This window comes from Labeo rohita, chromosome 16, assembly GCF_022985175.1.
Source record: "Labeo rohita strain BAU-BD-2019 chromosome 16, IGBB_LRoh.1.0, whole genome shotgun sequence".
Lineage (NCBI taxonomy): Eukaryota > Metazoa > Chordata > Actinopteri > Cypriniformes > Cyprinidae > Labeo > Labeo rohita.
In genome coordinates, this window is record NC_066884.1 from 37,398,420 (window position 1) to 37,415,359 (window position 16,940).

General features: G+C 36.8%; 1 protein-coding gene across 1 annotated transcript in view; it reads left to right on the forward strand.

The window, feature by feature from the left end:
• Positions 1 to 16,349, forward strand: part of macf1b (microtubule actin crosslinking factor 1b) — a 50,476-nt gene extending 34,127 nt beyond the window's left edge. The window contains exons 25-42 of the mRNA XM_051130400.1: positions 291 to 446; positions 527 to 733; positions 834 to 953; positions 4,034 to 4,203; positions 4,293 to 4,452; positions 4,537 to 4,731; positions 6,338 to 6,463; positions 6,547 to 6,690; positions 6,819 to 7,007; positions 8,028 to 8,142; positions 8,230 to 8,396; positions 8,479 to 8,641; positions 8,735 to 8,889; positions 8,970 to 9,044; positions 9,513 to 9,630; positions 12,124 to 12,290; positions 12,421 to 12,532; positions 13,180 to 16,349. Of these exons, the coding sequence (XP_050986357.1) occupies positions 291 to 446; positions 527 to 733; positions 834 to 953; positions 4,034 to 4,203; positions 4,293 to 4,452; positions 4,537 to 4,731; positions 6,338 to 6,463; positions 6,547 to 6,690; positions 6,819 to 7,007; positions 8,028 to 8,142; positions 8,230 to 8,396; positions 8,479 to 8,641; positions 8,735 to 8,889; positions 8,970 to 9,044; positions 9,513 to 9,630; positions 12,124 to 12,290; positions 12,421 to 12,532; positions 13,180 to 13,205 (2,565 nt within the window). The 3' untranslated portion in view covers positions 13,206 to 16,349. The remainder of the gene's footprint in view (positions 1 to 290; positions 447 to 526; positions 734 to 833; positions 954 to 4,033; positions 4,204 to 4,292; positions 4,453 to 4,536; positions 4,732 to 6,337; positions 6,464 to 6,546; positions 6,691 to 6,818; positions 7,008 to 8,027; positions 8,143 to 8,229; positions 8,397 to 8,478; positions 8,642 to 8,734; positions 8,890 to 8,969; positions 9,045 to 9,512; positions 9,631 to 12,123; positions 12,291 to 12,420; positions 12,533 to 13,179) is intronic.
• Positions 16,350 to 16,940: the final 591 nt, after the last annotated feature.

Consider the following 16,940-nt stretch of genomic DNA (forward strand, 5'->3'; position numbering starts at 1 on the left):
TTTTTATATGTTTTTTCTTTTTTGTTAAGTCATTTTTGTGTAGTTTAGTCAGTATTTTTATCTTTTCTTTAATTTGTCTATATAGTTTTTATCAATGCTTCTGTTTTATTTTTATTACAATACATCAAGTTTACATACCCAGATGACAATGAGAAATGTTGCTAATTTTATATTTTATTTTTATTTTATCTTATTTAATTTATTTATTTATACATATATATATATATATATATATATATATATATATATTATTTCAGTTAAAATGATAATATCCCTGATATATATTTTAGGCAAAGTTAACCGAGGGACTTGGTCTCGCAAAGGAGTTTAACAGTAATGTCCAAGACCTGCTGAGCAAAATGGCCAAGTGTGAGGAGACCATAAATACTCTGCCTGCGCCCAGCTTCATTTTGGACACAGTCTGCGCTCAGCTTCAGGAGCACAGGGTATGTGCGTCTGTGCCTGCATCTGTGTGCGTGCATGTGCTGCTGTGAGTGTTTGTGTGATTCAGTCATGGTGTCTGTAGGTGCTGGTAGGTGAGGTGCAGTCTTATGGAGAGAGGAAGACGAGTGTGGAAACCGCTGCCACACGTCTTTTGGAGCTCAGCAGAAAGGAAGACTGTGATGTAGTGCAGAATCTCATCATGACCGTTCAGGACCGATACAGGAAACTCCACCAACACACCACAGAGAGGGGGAAAACACTTGAGGATGTCAAGAGACATGCTAAACAGGTACTGACTTCTAATATGAGCTACAACACAGACACAAAGGACTCTGTCCTCAGGTAATCACTTTACGAATACTAAACTTTTGTGGTCTTCACCTTAACAGTTCAATGAATCCTGGCACTTACTGGTGGACTGGATGACGGAGGTTGAGCAGACGCTGGATACACACAAAGAGATCGCTGTGTCACAGGAAGAGATCAAACAGCAGCTCACTGAACAAAAGGTACTTCACATCTCAGGACTCTGCTGGTCCGAGGCCAGTATGGAGAATTTAGGGTCAGGTGTCAGTTTGGCCTTTAGGCCAGTGCTGCAGTGCCACTGAAAATCATTTCCAGCAAACTTAAAACTATAGTTTTCTTTGACACATTTAAAATTGTATTTAACAAAGTACACTTAAAAAATGGAATGCACCAATACAACGACCAATAATCATTACTGGTTGATAAAAAGCTATTATTTGTTTTATTTGCAATTATTTGTACTATCGACCATTGGCTGATTGCTTAAAAACAGCCTATGATCAGGATTCATTATATTCTGTAGATCAAAATGCGCATCACAAAAACGTGACATAATTTCACTTGAAACAGCTCGGGCCAGACCGCGTTTGACAGCATGCGAAGGCTCCAATCTCAATCTTATCCATACTGCTATTAAATATGGCATTCTGTGTAGACATCGATTTTGGTCCGATACGTTTTGTGGTCCGTTCAATTCCGCGCATGTCATCCGCTCCGTGCTATTGCGTCTCTGGACCGGAGCAGACTGTAGCAGTTCCCGTGACTTATTTCCATTTTGCCCGAATGGAAAGCATATTTACACAGTTTGAATTGTTCCCTATCCCCCATGTAGTGCACTATATGTCATTCACCATACAGAAAATATTAACTCTGTGAACCAGTGATCAATTTCAGCTTCAGTGTCTATTTATAGTGTAGGGGGTGGGACGCTTCCGACTCTAGAGAGCATTTGATTGGACAGGATGTTTAATGAAAAGCTGAAGTGCAGGGTGATGTAATCAGACCCATATTGGCGGAAGCAAGAGACTGTTCTGAATGCTTGAATATCTTGTAAATGTGAATTTTGTCATTGTTGTGGAGCGCAATAGCCTTTAGATAACCTAAAGGCAAACGTATTCATACTAAAAGCCAAAAAACTTCAATTTTGATTTCATGGGGACTTTAACAGAGACATGACATTAACAGAGACATATTTAACATTTGACCCTATGAAACACCCGTAGTTCAATAATCTCAAAGAGCTTTGTCCTTTGTTATTTTTAATAAGAAATAAAATTGTCATCTTTCAAGTCTTGTACATTTTTTCACAAAAATTCAAACAATAAATGCCGTTTTGACTCTAGTGCAGCAGCTTCAGTTTAAGTGACAGTGCAATATGAGAGTCTCTTTGAAGCATTATAGCGCCAAATAAACATGAATAATCCTCAGAAGGTATGTTCAAAGATAAAGTACAACTTACCGAAATGTATCATGTCTCACGCACTCATTTAATCATTGCTGAAACTGAAAGTCATTAAATAAAACAGCTTCACCTAACATTGCATTTATCCACTGTTCACAGTTGGTTAGTTCACTATAAAAACACTAGAGGGAGCATTATTTACTGTTAATTATATTTGTGTTTTTCAATGAATCTGTCATGAAGACAAGTTTTCTGAAAACTAACTTGTGTGCAGTTGAGTTGTAAACAAACATTTTTATTTGAGTGTGATTATTATTATATCTGAAAATAGATGGCTTTGAATGTAATAGTTTTGTTGTTCATTTTAATCTCTAATATTATGTATGAGAGGATTCCCTGTAGCCTTTACAGCAATATTGGGAGATTTTTAAGAAAAATAAACTATCACCATCGTATTGCCTGAACGTTTTAGTATCAGTGCATCTCTACACATTCAAAAAAAAGAACTGTAAGATATAAATTCAAAATTGTGAGAAACTTACAAATGTGAGAAAGTATGTCAAAACTGTGAGATAAAAAGTTGCAATAACCTTTTTTATTTCTTATTGTGTGGTGGGAAAATAAAACATAATTGTGAGTTTACTCAGAATTGAGAGAAAAAAATTCTAAACTGTTAAATATAAACTCTGTACTGCAAGAAGTCTAAATTATGAGATATAAACTCAAAAAAATAAAGTCAAAATTGTCAGCAGAAAAAGAGACAGATTAGTGTGATCAAGATTTGGAGTCCAGACTCCAGACATGGTGAGAAGCTTCGGTTGACAAATGTATAGCGTATTGAATGTTAAATGCTGTAATTCTTAAAGGGGTCATCGGATGCTAAGTTCATTTTTTACATGTTGTTTGAACATTAATGTGTGTTGGCAGTGTATGTACAAATCTACCCTATAATGATAAAAATCCATGCAGTGGTTTTTAATTAATCCGTAAAAAGAATATCCCCTTTTTCAAATCGAGCCGTTCTCAGATGCCTGTCGTTGTGGCGTCACACCCACAGATGCCGCTCCCACCATAGTTGATTGACATGAGCGTCTTACCTTAGATCAGTTGTAACAGTCCAACCTCCATGTTTCGATGCTGGAGCAGTGATGTAAATTAGATAAGAATATCTCTGATTGAGCAACTGAGGTGTTGTGTTGCTGGATGTAATAATGAACATAGTCATCGTCATTTACTCCCGACATCTGAGCCCTGAAGATGCAGTAGATTACGTTTGTTTGTGAAGGGAATGCACCTCCCGATCTACATATATCCGTCTATGTTCACGCGAATCATTCATGATCCAGCTTCACTTACGGCAGAAGTGAGTATAAGGGTTTTTTTATGAATCTTTGCGATCGTCTTTGCTAATAATGTGCCAGTTAGCAAGTTTAGCGGCTAAACGCGGCTAAATGCAGCTAAAGTAAACAGGCTCGTCACATCACAGAGAGAAGAGAGGGGCGGGGCAAGCAGAACTCATTTGCATTTAAAGCAGCCTCGACCGGAATGAGATGATTTTTGCAGAGCTGACGTTGGAAAGGTAAAAAGGGTGTTGCTTTACACTACCATTGAGAATTTTTAACCAAAGTATATTAGAGACTTTTCATTAAGACCCTAAAGAATCATATCAACTTGGCATCCGATGAACCCTTTAAGGACTTATTTCTGATGATGGTGGATTAAAAGTGTAACTTTACAGTAGTAAAAACCCTCAGTAAAATAAAACTTGACAGTGAAAATAATCTATGAAAAAAAGAAGTATAAACCACATTGGAAATTTCACCACAGCAGCAGTCAATTCTTCAACACGGTTCATTAACAAAGCGCATTGTGTATTTTCAGGAGTTCCAGAAACTTCTCCGCTCGAAGCGGCCCATGTATGAGGCCTGTCTGAAGAGTGGCCGCTCACTGCAGGAGAAAGCCCGGAGTCCTGAAGACACACAGCACCTGGAGAACATGGTGTCTGAGCTCAGAGACTCATGGGACACCATCAGCGGCAAATCCAGCGAGAGGTGAGTGGACGGGAGCTCCAGCACCTGCTTTGTAGTGAACTCAGTGCAATCTCTTTCTGAGCTCTAAACTCCGCTTTATCTGTCTCAAGGCAACACAAGCTGGAAGAGGCTCTGCTGTTTTCAGGCAGATTCACTGACGCTCTACAGGCTCTTAACGATTGGCTGTACAGAGCCGAGCCACAGCTGGCTGAAGACGTGCCTGTCTGTGGTGAAAAAGACCTGGTCAACAATCTGATTGACAAGCACAAGGTACAGCATGTCTCAGTGTATATGTGTAACACTCAGTGTGTTCAAGCTGCTATGGGTGACCTCTGCATCTCCTCTGATGCACAGGTGTTCCAGCGGGAGCTCGGGAAGCGCGCCAGCTGTATCCGCACGCTCAAGCGGTCGGTCAGGGATCTGACGCGGAGCAGCACGGCCGACGCCCACTGGCTGCAGGAGCAGATGGAGGAGCTGGAGGGCCGCTGGGAGGCCGTGTGTAAACTCTCTGTGTCCAGACAGACTCGACTAGAGGTCGCGCTGCAACAGGTACCTGCACACGCCACTGATAATCACGGGACCGTCATTCACAAACATTTATGTATTGGCTGACATTGACATTTAAGGTACTGTAGTGTTGTTATTGTTAGCTGAAACTAAAAATATATATTTTTAAATGTATTTTAATTTAAATAAAATAAACATAACCAAAATGGAGAGTTCACAGTGATCATGGTGGGGGTCTCTGTGACAGCTAGCATCATTTTGAAACACTGGAAAACTCCCAAAACCCGAGTTAAAATAATAGGTCAACATAATGACTAAGACAGCTTCGCATGAACGTTTGCTTTACAAACTACATAATAAAACAAGGGCATGTGTCCCTGTGTGTATCCCTGTCTGGGAAGATTTTTGGTCTTATGTGACGCTGTCTTTGTATGTGACACAATAACTTCGACTTTTCATTATTCTGCACTACTAAGCTGCAGGATCATATAATATTTTTTCCCTGCTTCCCTATTTAGTTCCTCCCATTTTTTCTGTCCGTTTTTCCTTTTAGTATTTATTATCCCATTTATCTTTGTTAATTTCAGCCACTGTATATTTTCTGACCTTATATGTAGCATTTGTATATATCTGTAATCTGTGTTTTGTATGATATGGTTATGTACCGGATAAAATAAAATAAAATAAAATAAAATAAAATAAAAAAATAAAAACTGGAAGAAAATGTAATATTTAAAAAATATATTGCAGATAGTTGCAAAGGCAAGATGTCTTTTTTAGTTACTAAATTAAAAAACTAAATTTAAGTATTAAACTAAAACTGAAATTAAAATTAATAAAATGTAACTAAAATGCACAAAAAAGTACTAAAACTTCACATGTAAAATAAATAAATAAATAAATTGTATTGTACTCTACTGTACATTTTTCCTAGTTGTACATTCAGAAATATTTGATAATCCCAACATATTACACACTGAAGAAAAAGAACCTTATTTTATTTCAGTCAGTTGTAAAGGCAAAAAGTCTAACTGAAGTACTAAAAAATCTATACAACTGTATCTAAATCTCTAAAATCTAAATTAATAAAAGACATTTTAAAAAGCAAAAACTAATAAAAATGACTAAATCACACAAATTAATAAACCTTTAACTACAATTAAAATGAAAGCAAAAAAATATGACAATAAAAATAAAATTAAAAAATATGCATTTATACTAATAATACTAAAATTTAACTGTACATGTTTTATCCCCTTAACATTCACATTGTACATCTGGACATATTTGATAATCCCAAAAAATAAAAATTTATAGAATAAAAAACTTATTTTATTGCAGCTAGATGTGAAGACAAAATTTGTACTTATCTTTTAGTGTAAGTAGAAGTACCAAAATGACTACAAATAAACCTCAAATAAAAATTAATAAAATACATTTTAAAAAGCAAAAACTAATACAAACGACTAAAACACACACACAAAAATTACTAGTTTTAACTAAAATTAAAATGAAAACATAAAAATTAATTAGCATTACTATTAAGTATAGTAATGCAAAAATAACACTGTATGTATTTTTTGCTTGATGGTGATGAATGTGAGGTACATTCAGACATATTTAATAATCCCAGCACATTCATTCTCAGGCGGAAGAGTTCGATGGAATGGTTCACACTTTCCTGGATCATCTTTCGGATGTTGAGAGAGTCCTGAAGTACGGAGTGCTGCCTGAGGAAGAGGAGGCTCTTCTGGCATTTCGTACCTGTCATCAGGTACGGTGGATTTACTCATTTATTACTCCAGTCCAGAGAGTCGTCTCATATGAGTTTCATATCAGTGTGTTTGTGATCTGCAGGAGTCTATGAGTTTCTTAAACGCTCAGCAGACGGCGCTGGAGAACATTCGCAAACTGGGTGAGGAGATTCTGTCCTCCTGCCATCCGGACTCTGTCATCACCATCAAATCATGGATCAGCATCACAAAGACTCGCTATGAAGAGGTGAGTCGAGTGAGGCTGATTAGTGATTAGTAGATATTAATTATTTGCAATCTGTTGATAGTTAGATGTGACTGAGTAAAACAGTCGGGTCTGGAAGTTACATTCATTTGTGTGGTTTTGTGGCTCAGGTCCAGACTTGGGCGAAACAGCAGGCCGAGAGGATCCAGACCACACTGTCTGCTCTCGAGGCAGAGAGAGAAAAGATACAGCGATTACTGGACTGGATCTCCTCCGCTGAAGAGTCTCTCAATCTAAAAGAACAGGAGCCGCTGCCTGAAGACATAGAGCTCATTGCAGATCTCATCACTCAGCACGCGGTACTAACAGTACATTACAATCTATTCACATTAAACTTAAAGGAATAGATTATAGTTCTGTCCTCATTTACTTATTTATGTCATTTCGAACCTGTATGACTTTCTTTCTTCTGCTGAAAAAAAAAAGTCATGCAATTTTGGAGTGACATAAAGATGAGTAAATGATGGCAGAATTTTTATTTTAGGGTGAACTGTCCCTTTAAAAAAGTAAACTATAAATAAAATGTATGTATAATGATCATTACTACTTTATCCTGACAGAAGGAAGAGGTTAATTTAAATAATAAAAAAAGACTTTTAAAAAAAGTTTTCACACCTTTGTGTCTATTTTAAAATCACGCAAAATCAACCTGGTCACAATTCCAATAGTTAGATCAATGTCTCTCTCTCTCTCTCCTTCTTTTTCTTCTAAGCCATCTTATATTTGTTTTGGTAAAAAATTATGTCAACTTATTTATTTATTAAAATTCTGTATCTATTTTGTCCTGCGTCTCAAACTAAAATCATTGCAGTAACATTGATCCACAGTATTTAAAAATAAAAAAACAAAAACTTTTACAAGGTGTCTTTTACTTTAAAAAATACAATGCTTATGATGAGAAGTACTGAAGCATCCATCAGATGTGAAATTAAATAAAATCTAAAAAAAAAAAAAAAAAAAAAAAACATTTCATTTCAGCTAGTTGGCAAGGCAGCATTTCTCATTTTAATCTAGTTTAATGTACTAAAATTAAAACTGAAATAAAAAATAATAATTTTAAACTATATAGACAAATAATAAAAAAAACAATAACATAAAATTACTAAACATTTAACTAAAATTAAAGTTAAAAAGCAAATATAAAAATGATAAATTAAAAATGTTCATAAAAAACTATAATAATATTATAATAAATATAATTTCAAAATAGAGCAGATACGCCTCCAAAAATGTTCAAAACAAACCCATGATTGTACTATGGCAATTGTTTTCTAATAAGTTTTAATAAGGTCATAAAACGCTACCATTTCCTTTTGCAGGATTTTATGGATGAGATGAAAGGGAAGGTACCAGAGGTTGAAAATGCCACAAAATCCTGTAAACACAAGCTGGTTCCCAAGCAGCAGGTTTCCCCTAGTCGCAAGGCGCCAGCAAGTGAGTAAAGATTCAGTGTGATTCACTAATGTAAATACAGAGTGCATGTATTCGGCTCTAATCTCTGTTGATTGTATTAATGCATAGAGAGGAGAGGCACAGCAAAGCCCCCACCGTCTGTTCCTCTTCCACTGGAGAAACTGGACCCTCAGACGCCCATGATGTGTCAGCTGGTGAGTCAGTGGAGGAAACTCTGGCTCCTGGCCCACAGCAGACAGAGCAGACTAGAGGAACATCTACAGAGGCTGAAAGAGGTGATCACGACTGCACTGTAGGTTTAATAAAAATACATTTGTGTTTAAATCCATACTGAATCTTTCTCTTCGGCACACACAGCTGGAGGAGTTTGCTAATTTTGACTTCAACATCTGGCGGAAAAGATACATGCAGTGGATAAGTCACCTCAAATCCCGGATACTGGATGTTTTCCGTAGCATCGATCGAGATCAAGATGGCCGAATCACTCACAAGGAGTTCATTGACAGTGTTTTGGCTTCTAGTGAGTACTCTTTAAACACTCTTGGTTGCTAATCAAGTTGTTTGGTTAGATGCATGTAACTTTTTCGCAATATTTGCCTTTGCACATGGACAGAATTTCCCACCAACTCCCTGGAAATGACTGCAGTTGCTAACATATTTGATGTTAATGGTGATGGATACATTGACTACTACGAATTCGTGAGTGCCCTCCATCCAAGCCGAGACCCTTACAGAAAGACGATAGACACAGACCAAATCAACGAGGAGGTATAAGAAGCTCTGTCTTTACATTATTAGAAACCTTGAGTATTTCTGTAACTTGACTAACAAAGAACTCAATTTTGCAGGTGAGTCGTCAGGTGTCTCAATGCAACTGTCCAAAGAGATTTCAAGTAGAGCAAATTAGTGCAAACCGCTACAGGGTGAGTGAAAATGTAGGCACAAATCATGCCGTTTATACCTGGTATTTACACCTGGTCTTGCTGATTGGATCACAACTAATCAGGTTGACGGTGAAATGCATCTCGAATGTGTCTCCTCATTTGAATATGTAGAAATGCTACCATGCAAACCAGTTTGACTGATAAATGAACACAACACGGATCAAATGAACCAAAAACAGGATGTGATGTCACAAGATTCAATCATAAAATGATAGAATGCTCACGCATACCTGGTTCTTCTCATCATAGGAGATGTCGCTCAGTGTGAACGAGTGTGAGCGAACCAGGACTAAATGGACTCAAACCAGAACCAACAAGTGTACGCATACCTTTAGTGCCATCCGAATGCTCAGATCAGATGTTAATACCAGGTGTAAATGGGGCAGCACAGCTATATCTTCATGATTACATGCCCGATGATATTTTCAATATGTGATTTTTCACCAGTTTGGAGACTCTCAGCAGTTGCGAATGGTTCGTATTCTCAGAAGCACTCTGATGGTTCGGGTTGGTGGTGGATGGACGGCCTTAGATGAGTTTCTAGTAAAGAATGATCCCTGTAGAGGTGAATATCTCACACTTATTCAAAATCTGCTTGATTAAACTGAGATAAATCAATTAATGGATTGATTCTTTGATTGACACAAATATATAGCAATTCTTTCTTGAATTGATTCTGAGCTTAGTTTTTAACAGCAGATGGCACTGTGTGCTTCAGAAATATTTCTGTATACATTTAGTCACTTGGCAGACGTTTTTATCCAAAGCGACTTATAAATGAGGACAATGAAAGCAAACAAAATCAACAAAAGAGCAATGATATGCAAGTGCTATGATAAGTCTCAGATAGCCTAACACAGTACACATAGCAAGGCTTTTTTATTATATAATAAATAAAAAGATAACTTTTTTTCTTAAGAGGACAAGCAGTTAGACAATGAATAGAGTGCCAGTCTTAAAGCGTCAAGTTTTTTTATTTACTTTTTTTTAAAGAATAGAATTAGAATAGAGAGTGCTAGAGGGTCAAATAAAGGTGGAAGAGATGTGTTTTTAGCCATTTCTTGAAGATGGCTAAGGACTCATCTGCTTGGATTGAATTGGGCAGTTCATTCCACCAGGAGGGAACAGTTAATGTAAAAGTCTGTGAAAGTGATTTTGGGCCTTTTTGGGATGGCACAATAATGCACTGTTCACTTGCAGAATGCAAGCTTCTAGAGGGCATATAAGTCTGAAGTAATGAATTTAGGTAAAGGGGTGCAGAGCCACTGTTGATTTTGTAGGCAAACATTAATGCCTTGAATTTTATGTGAGCAGCTATTGGTAGCCAGTGCAAATTGATAAACAGAGGTGTGATGTGCGTTCTTTTAAGCTCATTAAAGATTAATCGTGCAGTCGCATTCTGGATTAATTGTTAAGGTTTGATAGAACTGGCTGGAAGATCTGCCAAAAGAGCATTGCAATAGTCCAGCTTGGACAGAACAAGAACTTGAACAAGGAGTTGTGAAGCATGTTCCAAAAGAAAGGACCTGATCTTGCTGATGTTGAAGATTTCTGGCTTCTGTCTTGGCAAGGTTGAGTTGAAGATCATGATCCTTCAATCAACAAGAAATGTCTGTTAGACAATCTGAGATGCGAGCAGCTATCATCGGATCATCAGGATGGAATGAAAGGTAGAGTTCAGTGTCATCATCATAGCAGTGATATGAAAAGGCATGTTTCTGAATGACAGAATCTAGAGATGCCATGTAGACAGAGAAGAAAAGTGGTCCAAGAACTGAGCCCTGAGGCACCCCAGTAGTTAGAAGCTGACTTGGACACTTCCCCTCTTCAAGATACCTTGAAGGACCTGTCTGAGAGGTAAGACTCAAACCACTGGAGTGCGGTTCCTAGGATGCCCTTGGCCAACAGGGTAGACAGAAGGATCTGGTGGTTAACCATGTCAAAAGCAGTGGATAGATCCAGCAAGATAAGTACTGAAGATTTGGAATCCGCTTTTGCCAGTCTTAGAGCTTCAACAACTGAGAGCAAGGCAGTCTCAGTTGAATGTCCACTTCTTAAACCAGACTGGTTGCTGTCCAGGAGGTTGTTCTGTGTGAGAAAGGTAGAGACTTGGTTGAACACAGCTCGTTCAAGTGTTTTTGCAATGAAAGAAGGGAAACCGGTCTGTAGTTCCCTAAAAGACATGGGTTAAGGGTGTGTTTCTTAAGTAGTGGCCTGTCATACGAGCCTGTCTAAATGAGGAGGGAAAACACCAGCGTGAAGGGATGCGTTAATGATGTGAGTGCAGGTACAACTGCAGGAGAAACAGCTGTAATCTACTTGTGTCAAGTTCCTTACACACACACCACTTGAATCTAAACTAATCATTCATAAAGTTCAAAAAGGTTGAAGCGAATTACAAGAGTGTTCACAGTGGGCTGTATACACTAATCTGGCATCATAAAAGCCGAGATGCAAGTACATTTAACCACTTACATTACTCAGCCGAATGCACAAGTGGTCTTCTTCGTAAGCATTTAATTGTGCAGTTAAAAACTGGCCTAAAGCGCCATCTGGTTTTAAAAACTAAGTTAAAAATCAATTCCAGCAAGAATCATGAAGCATTCGGAAAATCGAATCGATTTATCGTTGCACCCCTACTGGAAAGTCATGCTATTTTCTGTGTAGTATTATTTAATGTGCCACGCTTTAGTTTAGAGGCCAATTATCACTATTAACTAACTGTTTTTGCCTTAATAAACTCTTAATTTCCTGCTTAGTAATACTTGTTTAGCAAGGGAGCATTTATTTAAGCATTAATTAACCATTGTTTTACTACAAATACAACCAAAAAAAAAAAAAAAAACACGGTCACTATAGTTAAACCATGGTAACCACAAATTAACCATGGTCTTGCTTCACTAACCATGGTATTTGTAGTAAAATTATTTGGTTATACAAATGGTAATCAATGCGCCAAAAAAACATGGTTACTACATTTTTACTATAATAAAACCATGGTAATTTTCGTAAGGCTTATAGTGTCAGATTCTGTGCATCATTCTTTCTTTACACACAGTAAAGGGACGCACAAACCTAAAGATAAAGGAGAAGTATCTCTCTCCGGATGCGTTCGAGACATCAGGCCGCAGAGGCAGCGCTAAAGGCCTGACCGTCAGCAGATCCAACTCCAGCCTGAGTTTATACAGCAGCGCTTCGGCTCCTAGCAGCCCTCTGACACGCAAGGTACACCTGCTAACTGCTAACTAATCACCCGCATTCGTCACAACAATACTGTGAAGCTCTAAATGTTTCTTGTGCCTGTCTGTGACTGGTCAGATTGATGAAAGTAACTCTGTTTTTTGCACTGACACAGGCATTGCTACGCAGAAGTTTCTCTGGTGAGAGGTGCATTCGACCCAGGAGCTCTATTGCAGCATTGGGGAGCGATCATTTCTCTGCTGACATTGACTCACCTTCACCTACGGGTTAGTGAGTCGCGTTTAAACTCACAGCTCTGCCGCATTCTGCATTTAACATTTGATATCTTGTTTTCACGCAAATATTTCTGCTTGTGAAATTCTAGAGCTTGTTTTAGGTTATGGTTAAAATAAATTAAATAAATCTGGCAGTTTGTTATAATTTGTTTGATTAAATACATTAAAAACTGTAAAAATGTGAAATATTAGCACAATTTCAAATAACAAATAATAATGTTTCCTATGTGAATATATAGTAAACAGTAATAATTAGCTGTGATCAAAGCTGAATTTTCAGCATCATTACTCCAGATCCTTCAGAAATCATTCTAATATGCTGATTTGCTGCTCAACAAACATTTCAGATTATTATCAATGTTGAAAACAGTTGTGCTGCACAATATTTTTGTGGAGACTGTGATACATTAGAAACATAGAACAGCATTTATTTGAAATTTAAATCTTTTATAACAATATAAATGTCTTCACTGTCACTTTTTGATCAATATAATGTGACCGTAGTGAACAAAAGCATTAATTTTTTTTTCCCTTGTAAACTCTTGGGATATTGCAAATAGTTTTTTTGTCTTTTTTTTTTTTTTAAGCTAACAATAGATTATTAACACATTGACTGATTTGTGATTTATTTCCTTTAGAAGAGGCAGAAAGACCACCAACATGACCACATCTTGTCCGATGTATCTTGTACCATGAGCTCAACCAGGCAGGTGTTCCTGATCCGCAGGATGGACAGAAAAACCACCCCAGCAGGCCTCAGATCAGTGGCCACATTCAGACAGTTCACTCAGTACAGCCACTCATGTCCGGTCACATGAGCTCTGCTGCACTAACTAGTGCTCTGAGGTGTGTTACACCATCCGTTTCATATCATAACATGGATTTGTTACCTTCACAGACTTTGTTTTTACAAAACTGACTCCCCGCTTTGTGTGTAACGAGAGACCACTGGAATGTTTTGCATGAGTTTGAGCAGCACGACGCCTGTAGTATCAAAGAGCAATAGCTTATGTAGTGCTTTATACAGCATATATGCACAGATGTCTGTATTTTCTTTTGTTGCTTGATGTAGGGGCAAATGTTTAATCTGACCCTTCATCCGCAAGAGTCAAAGCCACTGCCTTTGTATTCGTTTTACCACACAGTTAGTGATGTGATGCAAAATATAAACCAAAATACTGCTGTCTTATGGTTTAGGCTTTATGATAAGCTGTGCTTTAGGGTTTTATGTTATTGTTTTGTGTACGTGTGGCTATTATATCCTCAGGTTTGAAGTGCTGGAATATTTCAGGGTCTAGAGTATGAATTTAAAGACCACATGAAATATACCGCCTGCCACCATTAGCAATAGGAAAAAGTAAATAATGGTTCAAAGTGGTAAATAAGCCCAAGAAATACATGGCTCTGCCTACTTTTTTCTAAATTATGTAAATAGCAAATGGCAAAACCTGAAAAACAGTATTCTCATTTTACAGCACTTTTCAGATGACACATCATTTTTATTCTCTAATGCAGATGCAGGTTGTCATAAAAAATGTGCCTGTGGATATAAAATGGTTGCAAAATAATATTGTGTTTCTTATAGAACATTTCATGGCAGTTTTACATGGAAAGGTCTATTGTCTGATGCTAAATAGCATGTAAAATGCTCCAAAACAGTTTAATGTGACTATAGCAATGTTTTATGATGTTGGTTGTTGTTGGTTGTACATATCGTGCCATTTTGTCAACGAAATCTTACCTATGTTGTTTACAAAAGCAAATGTGAGATAAAAACACATTTGCTGAAGCAAGCATGCCATTTTAGCTTGCTAACTGCAAATGCACCGCTATACCAGGTGCGCTACCAAGCAAGTTTACCGTGTCAGAAATGCCACACATGTGGAGCTGATCATGTGATACAAATTTCAGAATGTTAAGTTTACAAATAATGCACTACGGTAAAAGTATTCTGAGCTCATAACAGAGTATTGAGCAAGAAACCATGCAAAAATAAGCCTTTATTCATTGATAATCTTCCCCCGAAATCATAATTTGTGTGAAAAGGAACAAAAGTTGTTGCCGTTTGCTGCCTCTTAGTGTTCATTTTAGCTGGAAGCTGCTGTGAAATGTATGAATAGGTACCTTTTTTTGCAGTTTTTAAGAAATGTAGGCAAAGTCATGCATTTCCAATAAGTCTGGGCTGCAATTAGTACACAAAATGTGTTCAAACGAAACTGTACTGTCAGTACTCTTATTATAATCAATAAACTATCTGCCATGATTCTTTGATGAACACGTTACCAGCTGTGAAAGTTGGAGCCTAAGATGGTGGTGTAAATACAATCATTCCCAAATGACTTGAACACACAAGTCAACACAGAAAACTGCACTTGTTGAGTCGTTTTATGAGGTCTTTAAATACTTGTTTGTTTCAGAGCTTTGAGTCTGTTTAGGGATGTTCTTTGGCATTTTAGCATTGTTTAATGTATGTTTCACTTTTACTTTTATGTCCCAGTGTCTGTAAAATGTATATATATTAGTGTAATTTCCAGTATATAGACACCTAGAGAGTATTTGCTTTGGTTTTGCTAAAAACTCTTATTTGATTTTGAACAATCATGCCACCGGTTGTAATAACTTCCTTTGAGGATATGAAAGTGTAGGTCTCAATGAGATTAGCTGACTTAATACTCATCACAAATGCTCCTTTATCAGCACCAGCTGTGATTTTTGACTTTTAATTGAGCCAAACCACATTGATACGACCTGCTTTTTTACAGTGTCCTGCTCAGGGCAAAGTCTGCTGTATTCATTTTTTGCCTTAAACCTATTTGTGAATGTCGTGGGTTGAAATCTTATACCATTGTACCAAGTGTTATGGATATAGCATTTGATTCAAATTACATATCAAATATGTGTGTCTTTTAATTTTGTGCATATGCGGTTCGGTTCTCTTAATTTTGGAGTTGAAATGGGTTTTGAGGGTTCAGGATTGCAGCATTTCAGTTATTGCTTTGCTACACCCTGTTGCATCTGAGAATAATCAAATGAAGGCATTATGGCTAAAAATGATAGATGCAAAAGCAATATGGCCAAAAATATGGCACATATATTTGCAAAGTGAGGTGGTCAGTGTTATTTTGATGATTTGTAGTCAAAAGAATTGTAATGATTGTCTCATTGCCCGGCAGGAAATAATAAAGTCTGGCAGTGATTGATTATCTATGCAAAATCCATTTGACACTCAAAATCCATTTCACTTCTGTGATTATTCATCACCTTATAAATGCTGGTATATCATAATTTCTGGAAACACTGGAAAGAGATCCTCTTCTGCTATGCACCTGCTATTATTGTACTGTAAATCTCTGATGCTGTAAATAATGGTATGTTCAAGTAGCATTATTGCTTATTTACTGTACGTTCCTGATCTTATAACATAAGGTTACGTAGAATTTGTGTTCAGTGCTGCATTACTTCTAGGGCCTAGCTGTGAAATGACACTAATTATAACATTTCTTGTAATTATAAATCTGTTCAAATAAAATGTTTTATAGAATGTTGTGTATAACATGGTCTATAAACTGCTTTGTGCATTTTAGCAACATGAAGCAGAAAGAAAGAAAGAAAGAAAGAAAGAAAGAAAGAAGGAAAGAAAGGGTCAAATAGAATATTCCACTTGAAGTTATAAGTGTCCCTTTTCTGCACTGAATTCATCAAGAGCTGCTGTAAGACATGCTGTAAAACTTTTAAGTAAAACATCTTAATGTTTGAAATGCAAAGTAAGACAAAGTCATTTTAACTATAAAAGACAAAAAATGCTACAGTAATAACCTGTTAACTGGTTAGTGGTAAGTTTTCTTTGAATGTAGCATTTAATGTAACATTTAAAATGACATTTTAAATATTTAAATATTAACAGTTTATAGAAGTGGAAAAAAACAAGTCATCCGATAATTTTCAGTGAAAAAACGTGGTGAGACATTCCCAGAATTCCCTGTGTGACACGTATCTTAATTGTTTGTTATCAGTTATGAACATTATGGTTTTGTGTAACATTTTATGTTGTTAAATGAATATTTGTTGCATTATTTTACTGTTTTGATGATGTTTTGTTTGCACCTTCTATATATGAATTTTTAACTCAGCTTTTGGAAAAGGTTTTTAAGGTGATCGTCAGTGTTATACAAGTAAAAACAGATATAGTAGTATTGTGGCATTCTGCTGTGTCTCACACCAGATTGTTTTAGGTTTATTAGGCTTGTTTTATTCTGAAATTATCTTCTCTAGCCTCAACATTCTTTGTGTGCTTACATACTCTAAACACTGTGAGCTAAGACTGATTTACACTTCATGCCATTCAAGGGTATTAAAAATCCTGACAGCTCTCGCTGTGAGGCCTTGGAGAAAACAATCT